Raw genomic sequence first — 25,308 nt, 5'->3', positions numbered from 1 at the left:
GCCCTCGCCAACCTTGTCCCACCACAGACTTGCAGACTAGCATTCGCAAACCTAGGAATCCTCACAGTGGTGTCTCTCTACATACTTGAAACCATAAAGTATGTGGATGAAATAAACCCCGCAAGAAACCAAGACCTGCACCACTAAAACACCCGTCATGGCTTTAAATTTGCCCTACCAGTTCACCGAACAACTCTTTGGGAAAAAAACCTTCCTACACCGGCTGCAAACTGAGGAACCATCTACCTGAATACCTGAGAGACCTGATTGGCAACAAGCTACACCAGGAGTTGAAGAAGTGGCTAATCGCAAGACCCTTCTACACAATAAAGGAATTATACGAAAATTATGGAAATTAACACATACAATTCACTATTGTATTGACACTATTGTAATTCTTAACGAATGAACAATAAAGAATATTGTATTGTATTGTATTGTTCAAAGAGGTCCTGTAAACATGTATTTATGCTTAACATTATGTTTTAAGTTAATTATCTAAAAATGTCAACCCACATAATTCTATTCCTGAAGTAAGGACCCATACTTAAATAAACGATGCACTTACTACGCAGTATTAACTGTATGTTGTGTACTTGAATAAGAGTATTTCAGAAGGATTCATTGTGAATGCTTCACACGGAAGTTCATTGAAGCATGAACAAATTAAAGATGTGCATTTACATTTTTCAAGCAGTTTATGAAGTGGACAAAAAGTTAAATATAGCGACATAATAAAGCAAATTTTCCTCTGTGGATTTGAAAATTGTACAAACTGAGTAATTCTGTAAGTACACCGCTACGTTATAGTTAGAAGGTTAGAAGGGCTCAAGTCACAAATTCTGACATCATTCCCAAATTTATATTTGCAAGTAAAAATCAAATTACATAATTTTTTAAGAATAAATATCCTATTAGAACAAAATTATTCAATTAGGCTATAAAGCAAAGTAAAAATAGGTACTTCAACAGAATAATATTTATTTGCTACCATCCTTGGATTTCTTCTCCTTCTCTTTAGCCTCCTTATCCTTGTTGAGTGAACCGACAGCCTGACGAACTGCTTCACTCTGGGGGTCAACTCCTGGTAAGTTTTCCAAAACACTCTGTAGAAACTCGGGATCATTCATCACTTCGGCATAGTCCTCCACCTCCATGGGAGTCTCAGGAGGATTATCTTTTTTATTTTCGGATTCTTTGCCAGCACCAGGATCTTCTGAAAATAGTTTTTCGTTTTAGTAAAATAAACTGCTGAAACTAACAAAAAATTGCTTAGTTGTTTCAATAAAATTAACAAAGAAACAATTATTATTAGCACTTACACTGCTAAATATTTAATGAGTTAATTTCACTATTATGACAACGATGTGTAGACTATTTATAATGTGAGGAACAAGTGCCCAGGAATGAGTCCGGTTGAATATTTTTTTAGTTATTGCAGCGGTTCGACAGGAGTAATTAAATTCTTTATATAAATTTAGCAATAATGGATAAATGTTTAAAATGTGTGGCTTCTGTATTATTTGTCTTCTTAGCAAATTAAATTATAAAAGTTCATATTTGTAATAAAAAAAACAAGCGATGCCAAAAAGATAAGAAATACAGAACAACTCAAATGAAAACCAGCACAAGAGAAACTAAGCAATGGGTCTATAATATATTCAATATTTATGTATAGATATTTAGTCACGTCTAAATTATAATTATTTTTCATTATCAAGGATTCAATACAGAGCAATTTCTCCTTGGGTACCAAATACTAGGCACTGGTGTGGGGAAAACTTACGAGAATCTTGTAGTGACATTTGCATGGCAAAGGCGATCTGCTCCTCCTCCGTCATATGGCTGAAGTCAGGGGTCTGGCGTTGAGGCGTCGGCTGGTTCTGCCCCTCCACAGACATGGCCAGAGCTCTCTCTAGACTGGCCTCCTCATTGTCTCCTGAAACACATTACTGAATGAAGAGAGGAAGCATACAAAGAGAAATGGAAACACTATGGTTGCAGATAATGCATTCAAATTGGTTTAGTAACCAAATTTTTCATTCTCTAACTACAAGATTGTAGAGATGTGGTGTAGTAAAAATGTTACTTAACTTTCCACTTTTTACTGAAATTGTTGATGATACCAATAGATTAGGTAAGATTTGGTTTTGTTACCAAAATGCCATGCTTGAATTAGTCTCAAGTCTAGGTAAAAAAGTATACAAAATTTACAATTCTTTGATACCGTTATTGAAGCAGGGGTGTGCGAGTAATCGAAACTTCAAGCTTTCCATTAATCGGCTCGGCTCAAGGCATTTTGAAAAAGCTCGAAGTTCGAGCCAAGCTTTTTACTACGTAAAAATACACTAAATTTGTGTCATAATTCTGGGGCGGAGCCTGAAAGGAGTTTTGAGATAACAATATGCTTATATGTTAATCGGGAATGTGAGCTATCATCACCCCAAATTTCAGCCCAATCCGACCAGTATTTTTTGCGTTTTCTTGTCACAAACATCCATACATACATCCAAACCTTCTCATTTTTAATATTAGTAGGATGTTTTAAAATTATACTATATACAATTTTACATTTTATCCCACCATAATGGATTTACGTCCTTAGAAATTAAATGAAAATGAAATGTTTGTGATGTTAACTACTCTACAGTGTTGAGTGTACACAGTAAAAACTGAAGCTAATAAGCTAGTGATGTAGTTTTTAGCTTTGATTGAATTTGCTATCATCTTTTGATAAAGTTTTATTATGTAACATTAATATTTGTAAACTTAAGTCATATTTTGTATTTAATTTGTGTAAAAATCTTCCCAGCTAGAGGTCCCCATAAATCAAGAGTATACTTACTACATTATTCTACTTACCTTCTTTGATAGTATCAGGTCTAGCGGCTTCCTTGCTGTCTGTGTTGGATTTTCTTGCCTCTTGTTCTTGTCTTTGCCTCTGTTCCTCCATAGAAACTCTCAGAGCCTATACATAGAAAAAAACACTACTGTATTGTAAATTACTTATTTCTCAATGATTTCTATTAGGGATATATATAATGTATACCTTTTGTCAACATGGAAAGACATTAAATTGCTCATGATATTTTAAAATTCCAGCAACATTTATTGACAAAGAGGTCATTTAATGTAGGCCTACATAATATATAGAAAATACAATAAGAAAATTTTACATAAAAGATTTCAGGTAGGAAAAACTAAAACAAGCTTAAATTAGAAAGATTACACTCATCTATCAGAGAAGTTAAGTTGTGTTCACCAAATTCTAACATAAAGTTCATGATTGAATAATTTTACAATTTATGAAATACTTACCAATGCTAATTCAGGATCTTCATTGGGGTCTACACCAAACTCAAAGCCAGCACCACCTAGGCCGGCTCCGCCCATGCCATCCTCTCCCTACACACAGACACACAACGGTTGATGTAAAATATTGTTACACAACCATCTTTTAGACCAATATTATAATAATCTATTGGGACTGTTAAAGTTGTTTCTTGGCCATCATCAGTTACCTTAGGCCAATTTATTGTTGTGGTAACTTTTTTATATTTTTTGTATCTGTTTACGTGTTATTGAGTATGAAGTAAATCTAGTAAAATAAGATTAGTGGAATACATTCAGGGCATTAGAATGCGGTGTGTTGTTTATTGAAAATTACGTTTAGATTGAATTATCCGAATCAATATTTTTTATTGTATCGTGATGAGATAAGTCTGTTTTGTCTTTTGGTAATGGTAATAATAAAGAAGTCATATTGTTCTTATAATGATTTTTATAAATTTTACTAACCTTTTTGTCTATTAAAAATTACAGAAAATTTACAAGCGTTACGTGTATATCTATATAAATAAAATTTGAGTTTTGTCTGTACATTGCTCAGAATCATAAATTTGTAGGTTATTTTTATGTTTTATACATTAAAGAAGCCGATACAAGTCTCATCTAAATTTCTGTCTGTCTGTCTGTCTTTCTGTAACACTCAAGATGGCATTTTACGCAATCTTCTCCAGGAAAATGAGAGTACCTATCAAGATCCAAGTCGTTTTAATGTATTCACTGGATTGGCGAGAGTGTCTTTAGCCATTAAAATATGGCCTCACTACTTAGTAAATAAAATTACGGACGTTCAAAAATGCAGTTTTGTGCGATTTTTGTCAAGTTTTTGTCCAATTTTTATTACATTATGATCTATAAATAACAAAAGCTGTTCGGATCAAAATTATTTTTGTCTAGCTGTCACTGATATGTTTACAAATGTTGTTTACAAATACCGCAACCATTTTCGATCACGTTTTGAAGGTAAATCAAATCCAAGTGACATTAAAAACGTTGTCTTACATAACGGATTTAATTAATCGCAAGTGGAATAATATAGAGTAACCGTAAATGAAATAATTAATAACTAGGCATCATCCAGGTCAGGAACCAGAGATTCTTTGTGTGTAAAATTGTTCTTGAGTTTTGATAACCAGAAAGAAGACCTTGAATCAGTGTTGTATAGGGCTGGGAAACTTAAATTTATTAATGATCGTCGCCAATAGCTTACTAACAAGGATTCCACTCATTGACGGCGCTTCAATGGCGGTTGTGTAAAGTGTAAAGTAAAAAATCACAACTGCAGTGGGTGATTGTAACAGAGGTTTACGGTTTATGGATTATGCTAAACTTGCTTTTCCGATGTGTCACTTTCTTTTCCTACTCACCTTATGATGCAATCGCTGGACCATACAGCCATAGGGCCATAGCCCATCTCTTGGGTACTTACGCCTACCCAATTATTCATAACAACCTTTTCGACGACGATCCTTGATCCCGGTAATTTTCCCTAGAAGAAATAAAATTACAAACGTCCAAAAACCCAGTGTTGTCTCATTTTTGTCACATTTCATTCGAATGTTAAAAGATATACGAATCATTGTTTAGAGAATAGGCCTACATAATCTATTAAATAACAAACAGTTGTTTGTATGAGGTTGATTTTTTTTCAAACTGACACCAATAATTTTACATTAAAATTTGTTTACGAATAAAGCAATTAATGGGAAATAGCTTTGATTGCCAATAATTTTTTACGAGAAAATCCAAAACCAAGAAATCAATAACTTTGGGACTTGATTAACGCATTTAATTTGTCAGACGTAATTCTTAACTGTAAACGTTGGTTTTTGGTACTGGTTCTTTTCCTTAGAACCGTTCGTAGCAGCAAGAATCATTTTTAGTTTTTTACGTACCAACACATCACTGTAATTTACAAATTAGTTATCGTTGGTGTTCACCTTATTTATACAGTCGTATTATAGCCGTACTCAATTTAATTGATGTCTTAACTGGATAAGTTTTGCTTTTTCTGTCTGGATTCAAAATTTTAGTTTATGCTAAGAAAATGATAACTCATTTGAGTAAAACATTTGTTTAGCAAACCATCATGAATTGTTTATGATTTACGTTGTTTATGTATCAATAGTTTGTGGCCTATTTTGGTAATTTTATTATAATTAAATTACCAATCTAAATTGTCTATAGTACTTCATTTCATATAGTAAGACGCCATTTCGACAGCATTTCGGGTCATCTTCGGTCTAAGTAAATATAGATTGGTATAATAAAATTTGATGACATTAATACAAATTTCAAATACTAATTTTATATGTACTTTTTTATGCTTAAAACGTAGCAAATTCCCTAATTAAGTTCTGTATTTTTGTGTGTATGTCTATTGGTAACGCATTTATGTCCTTATTTCTCAGTGTCACGAAAAGGACAAGAGCACCTTGATAATTAAAATGTCAACCCGAATAAAGTGTTAAATGGTGAGGTTGAGGTAGTACTTTAAATACTTTGAACCATTGTGGGAAGTAACTTTCAACTATAGGCCTACCTTAGAGCTATGCCTCATAGATCTAGGCCTATAAAGCTTTTTTAGTTTAATCATTGGATTTAACATATGGACTAACACGATCCGGGTGACATTTAATTGCGAAGCATGTGTTTTGGCTTGAAACTGTCAGATACTGTATTTGCGAAGGTTTATATATAATAGTTTTGCCTGCATATCTAAAAATATGCAAACCAACTGCTGTTCTTAATATAAGAAGATTTCAACTGACTACTTTAAGATCCCCTTGCGTAGAACGGGCACACAGCTAGTATATATATACGGATCAATGCATTCCTTAGTGAGCGCTGGACGTATATATAAGCCGCAACAATTATGGTCATAAAACTTGTAAATAGGGATGGGCTGATTCCGATTCTCGATACCAGCGGAAGAATCGCTGATACTCGATACTTCGCATTATTGTACTCAATATGGCTAAAAACACTCTTGCAAATCCATTGAATACAAAAAGACTATTTGGATCCTAATAGATGCTTTTGTTTTTCAGGAGAAGGCCGCGTAAAATGCCTTCTGAGTTGTGACATACAGAAATTGAGATAAGACTTGTTTCGGCCTCTTTAATGTATAAAAAGTAAAACTAACCAAAAAATATATAATTCTGACCAATGTACCGACAAAACTCTAATTTTATTTATATAGTATTAAATATATTATTTAATATCGATATTATCAAAATTGATAATATTGATGATGACAATATTGAGGATGACATTATCACTCAAGCAATATGATAGCAATATTTCTTGATTTTTGATTCTATGGAAGATTCAATGTAAGCCTAGATGTACAAATGCTTATGCAAACAAAAAACTCAGTGAAAATTTTAGGCCTACCTAAATCGATGTTTGTTGTTTCAATTTAATTTAATAAAATATGTTAAAATGTATGTTTTCTTGAAGTATCTTATGGGCTAACCTAATATATGTTAAACAAAATCAATAGCAACACAGTTATCTAATTGTATAAAGATTAAATAAATAAAAAATGTTCCATTATGCATAGGGCTAGCGAGAACCACACATTATATTAATGTATTATTGGGTGAATTTATAACAGGTATCATTATCAAGTGCGGAATCAAGAATCAAAACCAAAAGTTCTGAAATTGGTATCGAAATTGACCAATTCTCGAATCGGCCCATCACGGGTCCGAGGAATTGGCTAACTCTGGAACTTGCTAACCCCATGTTAAACGTCCTATCTTCAAATTAGGTCGATGAGAGGAACTCGCTAACTTGTTCGGTTTCGGAATTGGCTAACTCCGGAACCCGCTAACCCACTCTGAATTCCGTCCTCGTACGGAAGTCGCTAACTCGGTCCCTCGGCGGAACTCGCTAACTCCCAATGAGAAGCCTCGCTCACCGTCCAATGGGAGCCAAGCACGAAGATTGTTGGACAGTGTTGCCGAAAGTGTAGTACCTACGATCGTATCGGTACCATAATATCGTATCCTACGAATAATTAGGAGTATGAGCAATGTAGTAAATAAAATAAAGATAAATTTAGAAGTATGTTTAATATCTTATGACTTATTATTATGGTGGAAAATGCATTATAGTCTCACCATAGACTAACCAACATAAGTAAACATTACATACCATTGTAAATTTTGAAGCTCGTTTTTCGTGTTTAGTTCACATCCGGTGACACTTATCGCTAGTGTCGTCAAAATTGTGTTCCTATTATTTTATAGTTGATTTCATGATTTGTTTTCTACTGTTTGGTTATATAACAAGGGGACGTGATATTTGTTATGATTAGAATGTTTTATTTGGTTAAACGAGGTTTTAAATGACTGAAAACAAGAAACAAATTGTAAACAAAACACGACCTTTACAGACAGTGCAGCGGACAGAACAATAAAATTGTCTTCAGCTGATCTATAGGGATGAGAAATTTACTAATATAAGGGAGTATGTTTTATCTATTGTCTTTTTACACTTTTTGACTTTTTGTTAGGGATGGACGAGATTGGACTTTTAGTTCGAGACGAGACGAGATTTTTTATTTCTCATAAAATTTCGAGACGAGATCGAGACGGGATTTCCCTTCTCATACACAACGGGAAATGCACGTTCAACATTTTTACCTGATTTTGTAACATTGTTAGATGACTGTTTAAATACAAGAATAATAATAATAGGCATGAATATTTACAATCTTTTATTAAAAAACATCAGCATAACATTTTTTTATTAATCACGCCTAACTTATTAAAAATGCCTACGATTAGGAAACATAGTGATATCAGTTAGGATAGAATTCAACTTATCCTAAAATAAAATAAATCATAAAATAAAAGCAATATTAATTTTTATAAAATAGTTACTTGTTTTGACTTTTTATAGTAATAAAACATTCCTCACACTGCTTACACTTAACAAAACTTCTCAAATGTTATTAAAGTAATACTGTATTATTAAAATAATTAAAGTAATATTTACATATTTTAAAGAATTAATTAAATAAGAACGCCTTCGCAAAGGAAACAAAACTACAACACGCTCCTGTATTGCGGGTATTTCATTGACTTTCTGCAGGCGTTTTTAATTTTTTTTTTTTTTTTTTTTTTTTTTTTTTTATTCTTGTCTCGATAAAAATCTCGGTCAAAAAGAAATCTCGTCTCATGTAACGAGATTTAAAATTTCCCGAAAATTTCCCGAAATTTCGAGACTTGACCATCCCTACTTTTTGTGTTTTTTAATTTTTTATTAGGATGCAAAAAGATAGCACTGTACATTTAATTTGTATCTTTTACAGGTTATGAAATATCTATTTTCGTAGTCGGCCATTTGTTTCTTTTATTCGAATTAATACCATTTTGTAATCTTCTACAAATAAAATGATTATGTTCGTATTTTGTATATTGGGCTTGTAACCTTGAAGGCTTGTCCTTGATAGGTTATAAGATTTGATTCTTTAAAGGCCTATTATATCTGTCGTGCGAGTGTTAACAATAGTTTGGTTCTTCTTAATATTTCTGTATTATTACCGAAATAATTCTTAAGATTTTTGAAATCCCGAAATAGTTCATAGTATTTAGTAAACAAATAAAATAGTTTCGATATTTTTGTATAGCAGGCCCATGATATACCTAGGTACATTAATTAATAACGGAAATCTAAAAAGTTAACACTGTATTACAATATTGCATCTTTACTTTTAGGCCAGAAAAGGAATTTAAATGTTGTTACATTATGATGCTAGGAAACATATAATCTATTAACAAAAATTGAAACAGTATTGTAATAGTCTATCCTATTCGAGGCAACCAACAATTAGACATTGTAAAAGAAGCCCCAGTAATTGCCGTAGACTTTATTCCTAGAATTTTGAGGATTAACTTCCCGATAAAATTTACACGTTAAACGTCATTTCAGAAATACATTTTAGTTAAATATAAGTTAATATAGTTTTAGTGTTAAATATAATTTTAAATAGAGCTATTGAATTTAAATAAATATTAATCAATACATTATAAAGTATTGATATTTCAATAAAAGTGGAATTGATAACAAAAAACAATAGGTAACATTTACTGTATCTTTATTGATACTGACATTTTGAAATACGGCAGTGTACAATTATTTTGTCGTACAAGGTTGGCAACGCTCCGTGCAGTGGGCACGGCCGGGTTAGCGACTTCCAGAGTTAGTGAATTCCGGCGCGGGACAAAATTGAGTTAGCGGGTTCCGGAGTTAGCCAATTCCTGACTGAGACAGTTAGCCAGTTTCAGAGTTAGCCAGTTCCGACACACAACCGAGTTAACGAGTTCCTGAGTTAGCCAAATCCTACGTCTCACCATCACTACTTGGAAAAATACTATTTTGATAAAAAATGTGTCTATAATCAACTTTAACCATCAGATAGAAGTAGAAAAACATCAAAATTCCGAATTTAATTTAAACTCCAACCAAATTATTGATTGCGTAGTGAGTAGGGCTTCGCCCTGCAGCCGCCGCTCGGGAAGGGTTAAGACAAGACCATTAACTAAATAGAATTATAAGCATATTAAGGTTAAGAGTGTGCAGATTTCCCAAAAGTTATTGATATGAACAAATTCCCCAAAGGCCAATTTTCCAAGAGCTCCGCCTAACATTTTTCCAAAGTTTGCAGTTTTTTAAATTAATTGAGCGATAAAAATCTGTTAACAGGATTGAAAGATATTTATTAATTTACATACTGTAGTTGTAGTAGTAGCATATAAGCTATAGCTGTTTGAAAATGCATTTGTTGGTGTTTTATTTACATTGTGGAGATTTGGGTATAGAGCCTATAATTAATGTTTCATTAACAACAGGTAGTAAACGTCTTGTGGATGTTTTAGCTTACCGTTTTCTGTTAAATTTATGTAGTGAGCTACAGGTGAAGAGGCAGCTTGTATGATATTGAACACATGGTAATCTCAAAGCTACCTGAGGTATAAGATTGATGTTGTCTACTTAAAGTTTTAAGATTTTTATTCCTAGAATTTACAAGACTAGCTGGTGATTTTTATTATAAGCAAATTTTAATTACTAAGTTTTGCTTCAGCATTTACGACAATACCTTTTCCATACTGATTTTGACATCCTGTGTCCATAGAATCTTCCACCAAATTAGGCAAATACACTGCACTAAGCAAAGATTTTCTCACTCAAACACTCCTATCAGCATTATTAGGTGTTTGCTAATAGTGAGTAATGAGTAGATAGTCCCAGTGTTGTGTACTAACAGTGATACTTAGTTTCGATTTAATAAAAGCTTAAAAACTTGCCAAGGAGCTGAAGTTATCTGAAGTTAGATTTTTAACTAGAGCTCTGTAAGATTCTCAAAATTTTCAAACAAAATAAGATTGAACATATTTGATACATTTTTGAGACATAAAATGAATATATGACGGAGGGTACTTAACAGTTTTAGCTATATAGAGTTTAATGTTAAAGCTGTCCATTACCAATAGCACAACAGCAAAGATTTAGACTGTGATCCACCAATGAGGCACGTCCGAGATGAAGAATAAGCCTGCTTTTAAAAATGAGGAGGTCCCAAAGTGAGAACTTATACACGAGTTTACTTCCACATCAACAGTATAAATTAAACTTAATAAAATTAATAATTTTGACAACTTTCTCTGCTAATTATTCTAAGAAAACGTGTTGATTTTTTCACCTGAATGACTGGAGAGGAGATGAGAGCCTCAGAAAGGTGAGGACCAGGAGGTACTGTTACCAGGTGACTTCCACCTCCGTCCTTGCCATTCAGAGTGTTGACAAAGGAGGTCAGAACATCGGTGTTTATTATCTGGAAAATGTCAACATAGTAAAACTGCTATTGGTGGATATTGGATTTGTAAGTACATTTACAGTACTACTCCTGCTTGCCCCAACGCATTGTAATGCCTACTCAGTGTGTGTTAGGCTTCTTCAAATAAGAATCAAATATATATAGGCCTACTTGTAGTATGTTTAAAATGATAAATAAATGTTCATGCATGTAAATTTGTTGTTGGAATTGGTTAAACCTTATAAGACACTAGCATCAGCTGGCTGTTGACTCATAAAAACCACTCTCTCTTACCTCTTCACCAAAACTGACAATATCCACATTGACTTTCTCCTTTTTCAATCGTTTTGCCAACTTCACTAACTCTTTCTCCTCTTGATCAACTGGACTTCCAACAAATGCTACAATGCGCATTTTGTGATTTTTTCCTTGTCTGTGTTTAAGAGCAAGCTGAAAACATAAAGGATTGTTTTTACTATCCTGTCATGACTTGTGTTAGAATAAATATATATTAGGCAACCTTTTAGGTTCATATTGTGATACTTAAATAAATACCTACAGTTAACCATATAGAGATAACTGTACAAGTGTAGATTGTGTCAACAATTTTATGAAGCAATATTCATTTTGAAGGTATTATTTTTGGTGAGAGGAAAGTTTCTATCCAAACCTTGTGATACACCAAATTTACTCGAAATACAGTTTACTTTATAGGTTTGCAATGTTATGTTTATAATTATCATTGTCCATGGGTAGGATTAATTGGATGTAAAAGTATAGAGTGGAAATTAATGATGGTCAGACCCATATATCGGACTAACGGATCCATAGGATCTGAGCTAGACCCGATGCCAGATCGAATCCACAAAAAATCAGATCTTGGGCTGGATTCGGTTTTGATGGATCCAATTTGGTTTTATCAAACAAAAGAATTTTATATGGAAGAGTCCGATTATAAGGCATATACTGTAACATTGCCTAGCCATGATATAAGTTATCAGTGGCGGTTCCAAGGGGGGGGGGGGGCTACAGGGGCTAAAGCCCCCCCTTGGACCCTGGAAAAATTGATTTAAATATACATTCATTGTGACATTGCCAAGCCATATAAGTTATTGACATCGGCATATATTGTACTTTTGACTGACCGTATCCATATATGTTATCAACGTCAATATATACAGTCATTTAATTACCTAAACATGTTATTGACATACAGGGTGTTTATAAAAAAGCTTTACAACTTTGCCATCCACCCATCCTCTTTCCATGTAACATAAAGGTTTTCTAAAAACACCACATTAAAGAGTAGCTCAAAAAGTTTTAATAATAAGCAATTTTATTAACTAATTGGTTTATATTGTTGCTTGGTAAACAATAACAAATAACTGATGAGTCTCGTAAGAATCGCAATGGAAGCTCGTATGAAAGCGCCGTGTGTGGAGTGTGATTCATTGAAACCAAATGTTGTTGTTCAAAGGAGATTTTTGCAACATACATAAGAATCCCCCTTTAACCCTTGAGCTGGCGCTTGTGGAGTTTTCCTCCGCACTTTTAGTTTTTTTTTTTAATTAATGCATGATGGGTGTCGGCAGCTGTGTCCGGCTCCATACTTCATTTTATTTCTATTAATGATGGGCAGATCCAAGAAAATGTCGGCTCTGGATCAAGATCATGAAATATTTGGAACCGGATCCAAATACATAGGTACTGTCATAAGGATAGGGTCAAATAAAAAACTTAGTAAATATCTATAGAAATCCAATTTAAATCATACAGTTCAAAATGAAATTGGTAATGTTTAAAGGGTGATATAATAAGGTAGGTATATAATAATATAACTTAGATGGCAAGGAAATGTCACAGTATATGTTGGTAGACGTCAATAACTCATATGGCTAAGCAATGTCAAAGTAGGCCTATATGTTGCTGTCAATAACTTATATGGCTAGGCAATGTCACAATGAATATACAGGGTGTTTATAAAAAAAAACTTTACAACTTCAAACAACCGTAACACTTTTATTTTTCCACATAAAGCTATGAAGAACTACAAAAGACTAGAAAATAATTTCCAAGTTTTAGTACATAATTAATAAGGAGTTTACCCAACTTATATAATGCTATGAAGCTAATTGGGTGTCAACATTTTTATCTACTTAACATATTTGATTTAAATTAAAATCATTTTTTCTGACAAGGTTGTCACGTTTTTAAATTAGAAAAAAAAAATGTTAAACTAGCACATAGGTTTCTTGCTATTGTAAAAAATGACAATTTCTTATTTACATGCAAAAAAGATTAAACCAAGGAGCCATAGAATTGACCATGGCTATGCAGGGCTTGCGTCTTATTCTGAAGGGTCTATAAAAGTGTAATAAGATTCTACACATAAATTAAAATATTTTATTTTTAAACCATCGACAATTTCCGTACGACATATTGAGTTTCTAGCCAATGATCAATACTTACATGAGCTATTCTGATGCCAGTCAAAAGATTGATATTTCCCTCAGGCTGCACCTGATGAAGCTTTGACAAAATCCTCCCAACATCTGAAGTCAATGTTGCCAGCACTTCAACTCTGTTAACAGCCCATTTTATAGTAAATGACTTTTATAGAATTTTGGCTCTTGAGGTAAATCTTGTATATGACGCACGAAGGATGGAATGTATGTTATTGAACAAGAAATAAAAGTTCATGTAATATTAGGTTTGCGGTCTCAGTTCAATTAATACTCCAATATTTGTAGAGAATAGAATAGAATAGAAAGGTGCTTTATTGAATACATATTATGTACAGTAGGCTACATGAAATGGGTACGATAAATTGATACATGCACGTACAACAATGGTCATACAACCGTCTGCTGGGTTGGCATAATGTCCGCATAATGTCCATTCAATATTATTAAATAAAATTGTCCCACATAAATCAACATACTGAGCACTAAAACAAAATAAAATAACACTTCTTTATGCAACACATATACATACATATATAAGAAGAAGAAGAAACATGCTTTATTTTTCACACAAAAAAACATTGACTACATCACATAAAAGCATAAATCAACAATGGTTATAAAACCGTCTGTTGTGGTTGGCACAAAACAATATTCTTTTAGTAAAAATAATAACAATCTCCAAAGTATAAAAATAAAAAGCTACTTGAAAATACATCCAAATTTAAGTACTCTGAGCATGAGGATGAGAGACAATTTGTTACATACAGTCAACTAAACACAATTAATATGAAATACATAAAACGAGGAATGAACAAAAGTACAAAAAAACTATATCCAATTATACAATGCTCTAGTCAAAGTTAAATTCGTTTATCAATGCCCATCGATATTTCCAAGCGGCTTTCAAATATTTAGCAAGTATCCGCCAATTCATCCCATTTAAATATAATTCATAATTCATTGGACTTAAAGTTTGTTCCCCAAAAAACTGTTTTCTTAAATGGTGAAAGACAGGACATTTTGCTATGAAGTGAAATGTTGTTTCATTTTCCTGAAGGTTGCATAACGAACATAAATAATTTCGTTGTAACCAAGGCTTATAGTTTAAATCGATAAGTTCGGCTCTAGCTTTATGGCCCAAGAGATTCCTTGTATCATACTTTAATACTTTTCATTGAAATGGCTACCCATACAAAATAGGTATTTTAAGCCAAGTATGAATGGAGATGAGTGTAGGATGAGTGGCGCGATCTTGTATTCTTGTTAGTGGCTGAGGCTCGTTTCACATCTACCCGGCATGCCTTTAACCCAGATTCTAGACGGCACCGGCACGGGTGCATCTCTCACATTACGCCGACACCGGCACTCGGGCAGTTGTACTCCTGTTTGTGAAACTTGTGTGTCGTAGGGATGGAAATGGAACGTAATAGAGCAGTTGTAATGTTACTTTGAAATAAATTTTATTGAAACTGTATTTATATTTGGATTTTTTAAATTTCATTCAGTTTGAATTTGAGTAAAATTCAAGCCAATGTTGACAGTAGTAGTTAATATGTTAATAACATATGGTAATTGTTCAACATATGTTTTGTGTTATTGTTTGATATTTGGATTGAGTTTTTGTTAACAGAGAAATGCACAACCTTTCATGAATTCTGTATAATTATTTAATAATTAATCTAATGACAAATGTTATATAATAAAATAAAAAAATTAAAAATAAAATTGAGTAAAAATTCAATTTAATTCAAATAATTCTGCTCTTGAACTAAATTAATAAGTGGTATACGGTCTATTTCCGACATTACCAAAACTTAGCAAACAAATGCCCAAAAGAAATATACAATAACTACAAACAACTGAAGTAAAAGTACACTTGGTGCACCCGACAGACGGCAGGTGCCGGTTGTATGTGAACAGTCACATTGGGCCGCTACACCCACTACTCCAGCCGGCTTGTTTACCCGACACCGGCAGCCGGCCTTCGCCGAGGGGGCACCCGGCATCCCTCGACCAGTACCCGGCAGCCGGGCAAGTGATTAACCGTCAACAACACATGCCGTGCATATGTGAACGGTCCCATATACTTCTTCATTCCATTGCCGGTTAAACGACAGCCGGGTAGATGTGAAACAGGCCTAAGGCTGACATATTTCTTAGATACAGCTGTTAGTTAATAGCCCATACAGATAATGGCAACTAAGGGACCTACAGTTTATAGTGGAATCCGAACCACATTTTTGCCTTGGTACTAACGAATTAGTCTAGTTCCAATAGTACAAGTTTCAGTGGCATAGGTTGTGTAGTGCATGATGGTATTTGCCTTGCGGGTTACGCAAGAGATAAATCATGATTCTGGTTATGACTGAAGATAAAGAAAATAGTAAGTCTACTATTTTAGGGGTTTACTTCATAATAATTGCTAAAAATCACCTACAGATTGGGCTTAATCAATGGTCAATCACACTTTATCAATTGTACCAAATTTTAACTTACTTGGCAAGGGTTAACAGCCCTACATTGTTTTCTGGATTTGATCTAGTTTTGGAGTGACAGACAATGTTCACAGCATCTTGTTGCGCTTGAAGTCTTGTAGGCAGAAAATCTCCATTCCTCATATAGTCACTGTTATCCACACTGAAAAATAGAGAAAATAGCCATCAAATTAAAAGCAATTGCAAAGGTACTCTTCAGATTAGAAAAAATATTGACCTTATTCATACAGAAATATTAAGTATTTTAAGCGAATTTCCAAATAGGAATAATAGAACACAAAAACAAATACTGTGCCCCAACAAATATAGTGCTAGTCTGCTACGTTAAGTTTAAGTTAAGTGAAGAGAGTTACATGGATGAGGATGATGGGAAGAATAACATTGTTGATTAAATAATCATCATTGACTAGCCTATCGAGACATTTGAAGTGATTCTGTAGTCTATAATGTTTTCTATAAAGGGAATTTTGTCACATTATTGAGATATAGATAGAACGGTTGACTAATTACAATACTTTGGTATTATCAGGAGGCCACTTTAAGGGTGCTGCGTCATAAGTATGTTTGTCGGACTTTCCTCGTTTACTCTGGCTCGTTGTGATGCATTTCTTGGTACTAATGAACATCTTAAATGCCAAGTGACAAAGTCTAAATACAAACCCAGTAAGCATAAGAAACTAAAGCCTTGGATCACAACTACATACACGAACATACCACCAAACATCATCTTTTGCCGAACATTTAATATCCCAAGGCCACAATTATACCAACACATTAGCAGCAATATGGATATTTTACATTTTTCTAAAGACAGATATAAACTTAACACATTGGAAGAGTTTGAGATAAGGCAATAAAATCCGACCACCGAAATGTACTAAATGACCAACAATTTTTCTCGTCTTATTTTATGTATGACACTGCCATCAATTTACTGGAGAGGGGAAGTGTGATTGACAGGACGCAACCTGGAATGATAAGATAACGGACGTACACCATTGCACTGACCACCTGCAGTCTGGACTCAGACTCCGCCGGGTTAGCATCGTCTGTTTTCTTAACTGATCAGTTACCATAAATGTCTCGTATTCGTGTTTGTGTCGTGATTAATGTTTATTTATTATTTTTGTGTGAACTATATGACACTCTTATTTATATTTTTTTGACTAACTAATCTCAATCTTAACAACCAATTAACAAGTCGAGTTTTGATATTATTCCACTTTATCAGTTTGCATCGTGATTATAAGTTGTAAATTTGTAAAATGTTTAGTTTGAATATTATTAATTGTTCCTTGACTGAAATGTGACAAATTACTTTTAGAAACTTGTGACTTTATTTTTAGTTGGTTTTTTGTGTATTTTGTTGACTGTTTCAACAACAAATATTGCGGGTTGTGACACTTTAACACTTTGAATAATTTATTTATTAGTTGTAAATTTGTACATATTTATTTTGTAAACTTGTTTCTTGTGCATAGGGGATGTCAGTTAGATGTCTCAGCCTTATCGATAACATAAAGTTGTCAATATAATCTCTCTACGGAATGTTACGTGTAGTGGAATATTTGAAGTGAAGTTGACTTTTATTCTTGAGCTGTTAGGGGCCTCCTAGTTCATATGGTCTTGGCGGCTTCATTGGCAACAAATAATTCAAATGACATAGCAATGGGACATTTCCAAAAAGCAAAAATACTGTAAATTGGCTGTAACGTATATATTGACGGTTACATATTGTTAATCAACGTATCTTATAAAGGATTATGTGACCTAGTTTAAAAGGAATATGACCTTTCTGTCATGACAGTAGCTGATTAAATAGTATTTTCTCTTTGTATCATATTTTACAGCCAAAATGTTGTGTTATTTTCAATAATGTTACCAACCCAGTGCGCAAAAGTCCGTAATATAGGCAGGTGCAAATAAGTTTTCAAGGTGGGTACCATTTTAGGCAAGGTTTCTATGTTTGGATTTTATTAGACACGATAAGAGCAGATATTTCTACATAAATATTTGATAAGTGTAGAATAATATGATAAAATGTAAGCATAAATGGTGAAAAAGGCGGACACCGACCCGTACAATGGATATAAGATATAGTTCAATAAGAAATAATTTAAGAGTTGCTGTGATAAAAGGATTTTCCACCGATTTCATAATGGAACGTTATATTGCAAAACATGACATGATAAAGAAGAAAATCAATTTTAAAATCAGTAAATAGCCTAACATTGCAAAGTTATGACCTAAAAACAAAAAAATGTCAAATTTCAGGATTTTGCGCTAGGTACCGTACCCTATCTACAAATTTCAAACTAAAACCAAATAGGCTAAATGTGTTCTCAAGAAATGTAGTAAGTGAAGGAAAGCAATAACATTCAAATGGAAAAAATTATCATTACAATAAATATTTATGACTTTTATAAATCTTTATATTTTTCTAGAAAAACATTTTGTTATTCAAAAATATTACTTATTCAAACACATAAAACCCAAATACCATATAAAATGTTGCTGTACGATATGAACTGACGCGATGTGACGAAGGAAAAATTAAACTTACACTGTAACGGATATACCTCCCTTTGAAGTTAGAATATGTCTTCCCAACAAACAGGTTTTCTTTTAAAATAAAATCATATTAGACTGAAGATATCACGGAAGTGTTTAGCTACAAATATCCACCAATACGATTTTAATACTATTTTAAGGTTCTTCCAAAGGAAGAGATACCATATAACATACTAATAATAACTCCAATGACGTTCACTATAGGAAATATTTCATCAACCAAATTTGGCAACTTACGCAATTAATATCATTATTGTTTTTACACTTATTACTCTTTAAACAATGCTAAATGCTCAAAATATGTATATTTCACCCAATTTATCGCAATTAGATGAATTAACGTAAGCCTTGAAAGTAACCGTCGATTTCGGCGGGTTTTCACCTAGTCTATTATATTATTAAAGTGATACAATCAAATTTTATATAAACGGTTAAGGTCATTTACCAAATAAAAATATAGGCATATGGCATATCAAAATGAAGCTTAGAGTGTGTAGATTTGCCAAAAAGTATTGATATGGACAAACTGCCTAAGTGCTCTGCCCCACAGGCTGATTTCCAAAGGGCTACGCCTTGCATGTTTTGGAAGGTAACGTTATTCAATTAATTTAGTGAACAACAGCTGGTAAATGCAATTGACAATAGGCCTATAGTTTGTTTGTTTACATTTTTGTTTACTTATTTTATTATTTACTTTTAGCGAATTTCCCTATAGGGAAGTAGCTATTACCGTAGGTCTCATGGTAAGACCTAGGCCCGGGACCGATTTACTTTTTCATTTTGATGTCCCCAGAGGCCAAAAACACCATTCGTTCAAATTTTTATATATCTATATATAGAGATATATATATATATATATATATATATATATATATATATATATATATATATATATATGTGTCCATCCGCACGATAACTTGAGTAATTTTTGTCTGATTTTGATAAAATTTGGTTTGAAGGTGTAAGGCGGGATAAACTCGAACGAGTTCGCGAACCAGCATGATCGGACTATGGGAACGGGGGTTTACGGGGGGTTTTATGGGGTAAAAATGGGTTTTTCCCATTTTTGACCCAAAAAAAATAAAATTTTGCAAAATCTTTTCAAACCATTTTGTAGAGCTTAAAAAAACAAATAATTTAGTATATTGAAGTGTTACTATGCGCCTAATGGTTACGGAGAAAATTCCAAAAAAATTTAAATTTTAAATTCCCATGTTATTCTTATGGAGAATGAGTAAACTGTTGTAGTTTGCTTGTTTATGAACATATTTTGATCAAATTTGGAAAATGTTTTTATTTCTTACTAACTATTAACATTTTACAAAAAAAAGTTTTACCCTCCCTGATGCAGCAAACCTAAGTACCTGTTAAAATAATTCTATTTAAATAGGAAATAAATGTTAAATTTTTAAGTAGACATTTTAGTGTAAATCCAATCAGACATATGGAAATTCGCTTAGTCTGCAGGTTTGCTGCGGCGGGGGTATTATGTTCTTAAAAGAGGTGCGGTGAATGGACAGAGTGAAGCTATTTCTAGCGGTTTGTTACAAGTGAGTAATTAAAGGTGTTTGAAACACGATGAATATGAGATTAACAAACCATGTATGTTGTTCGTTCTAAGAGGTTGTCACCTATCTTTAACAGGTCGCCATTTCATTGAAAAGTACTAAAGTATTAAAGACATCGTAGAGAGCGGCGGGTTCATATACAACCGTACCGGTACCCACCTCGGCGGCCACCTTAGGATGTAAGGTATGAAGGTTCCACTGGTTTTAACATCCTTTCAGATGACAATTTCTCGAACTTGGGCCCTTTCAATGAAATATAAAGTCAAAGTTGATTAAATTAATTTACCGGTGGCTACTGTACACCCGTGAATTCGTCAATTCGTTTTTCGGTAGAACCTCTTGTACACATATATTATATAACTTTTTACAACACAAACTAACACTGTACGGTTTTTAATTTTTTTTTTGGTTCTCCATTTGTTATTATATTTCACCCCAAAAACTTAAAAAAAAAGATATTTTCCTAACATGTTATATATTTCTACATGTAGGGAATTAGATTGTCTACAAAATGTATACAACTTAATGAATTTCCTATAAAAAATCTGTAGAAAAATTTTTACCTAGGCTGCTTTTGAAATTTAAAAAAAAATCTTATTTTTTTTTTAAATTAACCGAAAAAATACACTGTCTAAATCATTACTATTTAGGCCTATAGATTCTCCTGTTCTTTCCAAACAGAATGAATAGGCCTATAAGGTTGGCTAGGTTTACTTGCACGGTTGAAGTTTTACGAATTATCAAAAAAAGGTACCTGCAAAATCGCCAAAATGGGTTGGCCATTCCCCATTTCTAACATTGGCCACTGCTAGGGTTAACTAACCAAACTTGCTGTAACATTTCAAAATTCCGTTTGATAGCCTTATTCCCCATATTCCTTTTCTATTATCGAACGGAATTTTGAAACGGTTACTTAGCCTACAGCAAGTTTGCTTGGTTAGGCTATGTTAGGTTAGTTTTAATTAAGAAGGCTAGTTTCATTTCATAAATCCAATATATAGGCTATCAGTCTTGCCTAAACAAGATTAGGCTAGTTCTTAATCCTATTATCTAATACGAGCTATAGGCCTTAACTCAATAACACTTGTTATTAAACCAAGTTAGCTCTATAACTTAAACATATTTACTATGTCTGTTTGTTTGTCTGTCTGTAATTTAAATGTGTTTGAAGATATTAAACAGATGGTAACTTATATGGATTGTAAATCAAAACAAAAGTACGGTACTTATCGATATAGCTTATCAAAAATAAATCATCAATAACTGAATAATGAATGTTCCCCTTAACTGGAAAGTACCTACCGTCTTTTGTTAAAACAATTTATTGTTCACTAAAAATTGAACTTAGGCCTATGAGGAAATGATGAAGATCATACAAAATGTGTGGGCTTTTGTGAGAAAATGATTCGGGATTTGTTAATTTAAGTACTTCACACATGTTCTCATTCGCCTAACTTACGTGGGATCCAGAGTACTGTAGGCCTACCCTTATTAGGACGTACACTTGGGATATTATTCCTACTTTGTCTTATTATACTTATACTTTATACTTTTTGATGAAATGGCGACCATAAAAAGTAGGTATTTTAAGCCAAGTATGAATGGAGATGAGTGCAGGATTAACCCTCCGAGTGTTGTGTGTCGTAAAAGCGACTCATAACACACTTTCTGTAGTGTTTTGTGTCGCTTTTGTGACTCACAAACACTGTTTACGGCGAAGGCTCTATGACTGACTAAATCGGATTGAACTGGATCGAGTTAGGTTGGCTATCGTTTTTTTTTTTTTCAGATTCTAAGCTTTCTCCCGAGGTCTGTCTCTAAGCGCTTTTTTTTCTCGAGCTGATCATAATTGTAGCAGACAGCTGACGTGCGTAACTTATTTGTAAACAGCTTGGTTAACCTCGCACCGATGACTGATGTGTTTTATTACGTTTATCATTGTTTTAGTGTTAAAAATCAAAAGTAGTGATATACGTGGTGCATTATAAGAAGATTTAAGTGATTTTGAAGGGCTGGTTAATGATCCTGAAGAAGTAGTAGGCCTAGTGATATTGATGTAAATTATCAGCCAGATTCCTAGATATGGTTAGGCTATGCATTCTTAGCTAAACGCTATGTACCAAAATCTGTTTTTTGCCCATAACTTATTTAGGCCCTATTTGCAAATCTACTTCCTTATAAGTTATTATTATATTTTTGGAATCCTCATAAAATTCTGAACAAAGTGGCTATTTTTAAATATTTTTGATTGTTCGCACTGAATGGGCGAACATTAAGACCAAAACTAGAGACACTTGGAGGGTTAATAACTGAATAATGAATGTTCCCCTTAACAGGAAAGTACCTCAACCTTAACCTTAGGATTAAGTAAATAGTGTACAGAAAAACTATTTAGTATTTTGTTAGATCTAGGCCTATTTTGAATAAAAATATCTGAACAGCCCAAACTACACATTTGAAAGGAACTTAATTATTATGTCTACTATATACTTGCTTTAGTCTATTGAATTAAGCCTTCGTAAAAGTGCGTTGTCATTGTTGATGTCAGGATAAGAGTATGCCTCGGCTTGTTCATTTAAAAGTATTTTAACAAATGGAAGTACTGGACATTAAGTTAAACAATTATGCTTACCAAATCATAGTACTTTCAAGAACCATCTTCTTCGCGTTGCTTGATATCCGCTATGTGATTATGGAATAATAATATGAGCCCTTCCTTGCCTTGGTGCCTGATGCCTGAAAGAAAACTGATGCTTGCTTATGTATTATGTATTGTTTCGTTTCTTCATTTCATTTGCTTTTTTCTGTTTCTTCTCTCTGCAGACAACTCCACAACTGCTTTAAGCCGAGCGAGATTTGGATTTGAGTGCTTTCACTGCTTTCAGTTAGCTTTGCTACCGTGGGGTATCCACGGTTAGGGTTCACTTACTCTACGAATCATTGACACAATGAGCCTCCAAATATGTAATTCTTAAAACACATGGCTCACTTACTCTACAAATCATAGTCTATACGAGCTTCGTAAATAATATTGAAGGTTCACTTGCACTACAGGCTCGTATACTATACGAGCCGATCAAAAATATCAAATAAATTAAGAGGGTTCACTTACTCTACAGATCATTGTGCCTATGAGCCAAGCGTATGAATTCTTGAATAATTCAGGAATAAGCTCGTATAGTATACGAGCCAAAATACTGAATTTAAATAAATTACAGGAGTAGGCTCGTATACTATACGAGCCTATTTCATGATAACTATTACACAAATAGAAGACGGCTCACTTACTCTACAGTTCATTGGCACAATGATCTGTAGAGTAAGTGAACCCTCTACAAATATTAGAAGGCTCACTTACTCTACGGTTCATTTAGCTACTCGTCGCGCGGTTTGCAGCGCATCGTTGCAGGCGTGTATGGTAAACCAATACCGCAGTTCTGCCGTTCTGCCTTACTTCTGCCGTTTACTAGTCTTGCAGCGTGAAAGAGAGCTTGTTATGTTAATGCATTGTTGAATTTTTAACTTGTGTACTCGTTACTAGAAATCAAGCAATTATCAAGTACCGGTACAGGAGCTATTTTAAGAGTTATTACAGACTTAATTTTCAATTAATTAAAAAGACTCACGTAAAAGCTTATGCAACTAATGGAATTACTTACTGTGTTATGAACATTTCTATATAATTAAAGTTGTAAATATTTTAAAATTGTTTAGAAGATTGCCTTTTTAGTGTTTTCTACAAACGTGTCTCAACTTATACACATAGACTGGTGGAGTGGTAATTTATATTTCTAATCATTTAACTTTAAATTATGAACGCTTTCAGTCACGTGAAGTTGAATTAATTAAACTGACATTAGTTTTTACCATAAATGATAAACCTTTTGAAATTGACTTAATAGCTTTGTATAGAAACTATAAATATGATTTTTATTTTTTCCGCAATGATTTGCAACGTATTTTGAGTAATTGTAAAAACACAGCTATTATGTTAGGAGATATAAATTTATGCATTTTAGAACAAAATAACAATGTCATTGATTATTTAAGTATAATGAACTCATTTGGTTTTGAGTCGTTTATAAATGAGCCAACTTGGGGGAGAGAAAATTGGGTAAAGTGTTTAGACCATGTATTCATCAGAAGTAAGACTAATTTAATTTTTCATAGTAATTTAGAAAACTATGACTTTACTGATCATGCTGGAGTTAATGTAAATTGCGTAACAAGTTGTGATAGTGCTTTGAAAGAGGAGTTTGTCAAGGCTGTAGATCATTCAATTTTAAAAAGAAGGTTGGCTGAAGTGAGCTGGATGCCAGTGTTTGATTGTGAGGATGTTGATAAATCTCTAACAGTTTTTTACGATATTTATAATAAATGTATTGAGCAATCAATTTTTTTAAGGCCTATTAACAGTAAAATAGGCATCGAACTCCATGGATATCGGACACACTAATTAAAAAGATAAATGAAAAAAACAGACTTCACTCTCGATTGAAAAAGCACTATGACATACATTTGTTTAATAGATATAAAGAACTCTCTAGAGAATGTTCTAATTTGAAAAGACGGGAAAAAATTAATTATTACTCATCTAAAATTGAAGCAGTAAAGGGCTGCATCAAAGTCTTATTGGAATATATGCAAATCTATTATGAGAAAGTCAAAAAATGAACTAACATCGATTAATATAGATGATGAAATTGTACAGGTTGAGGGTAATGAAAAAATAGTTGCTGACTCATTCAATAACAATTTTACTGGTATGCCGGATAAGCTGATTAGAGAATTGTATGGGCCGGGATTCCCCGCCATGCCGGATATCGGTCTAGCGTGCAGCTCAAGGTTACGTTTATCTGAAATTACTGAGGTAGAATTAGAAAGTTTAATCTTAAGCAAACCAAATAAACAGTCTGTTGGCTTTGATGGTATTTCCATAAATACTATAAAAGAAAATGTTAAGATTTTTGTCCCAATATTACGTCACATTTTTAATTTATGTATAAAGCTAGGTTACTTTCCTTCTAGTCTAAAAA

At 33.2% G+C, this 25,308-nt stretch overlaps 1 protein-coding gene across 2 annotated transcripts; it reads right to left on the bottom strand.

Annotated features, from left to right (window-relative positions):
- Positions 1-848: 848 nt before the first annotated feature.
- Positions 849-23,051, bottom strand: LOC129005991 (26S proteasome non-ATPase regulatory subunit 4). Of its 2 annotated transcripts, none has more exons than XM_054435076.1 (9): positions 22,905-23,051; positions 16,135-16,275; positions 13,643-13,754; positions 11,468-11,623; positions 11,060-11,191; positions 3,319-3,405; positions 2,863-2,968; positions 1,787-1,939; positions 849-1,216 (listed from the first exon to the last, which is right to left on the bottom strand). In XM_054435076.1, exons 1-9 carry the CDS (start codon positions 22,928-22,930, stop codon positions 981-983), a joined length of 1,149 nt encoding a protein of 382 aa, XP_054291051.1. In that variant the 5' UTR covers positions 22,931-23,051; the 3' UTR covers positions 849-980. The 2 variants fall into 2 exon arrangements, with proteins under 2 accessions (XP_054291051.1, XP_054291058.1); XM_054435083.1 differs by having other exon boundaries at positions 849-1,213.
- Positions 23,052-25,308: the final 2,257 nt, after the last annotated feature.

Source organism: Macrosteles quadrilineatus, unplaced genomic scaffold, assembly GCF_028750875.1.
Source record: "Macrosteles quadrilineatus isolate MER2022 unplaced genomic scaffold, UCM_ALF_1.0 Scaffold_1__1_contigs__length_201487025, whole genome shotgun sequence".
NCBI lineage: Eukaryota > Metazoa > Arthropoda > Insecta > Hemiptera > Cicadellidae > Macrosteles > Macrosteles quadrilineatus.
The sequence above is the reverse complement of the archived record's forward strand: the minus strand, read 5'-3'. Positions and strand labels throughout refer to the sequence as shown.

Excerpts from the sequence above, each read along its gene's own strand:
- LOC129005991 (XM_054435076.1), bottom strand. The coding sequence starts at position 22,930 with ATGGTTCTTGAAAGTACTATGATTTG. Across the intron at positions 11,624-13,642 it reads CTGGCATCAGAATAGCTCAT|CTTGCTCTTAAACACAGACA; the intron begins GTAAGTATTGAT and ends TTATGTTTTCAG. Across the intron at positions 11,192-11,467 it reads TTGTCAGTTTTGGTGAAGAG|ATAATAAACACCGATGTTCT; the intron begins GTAAGAGAGAGT and ends GACATTTTCCAG.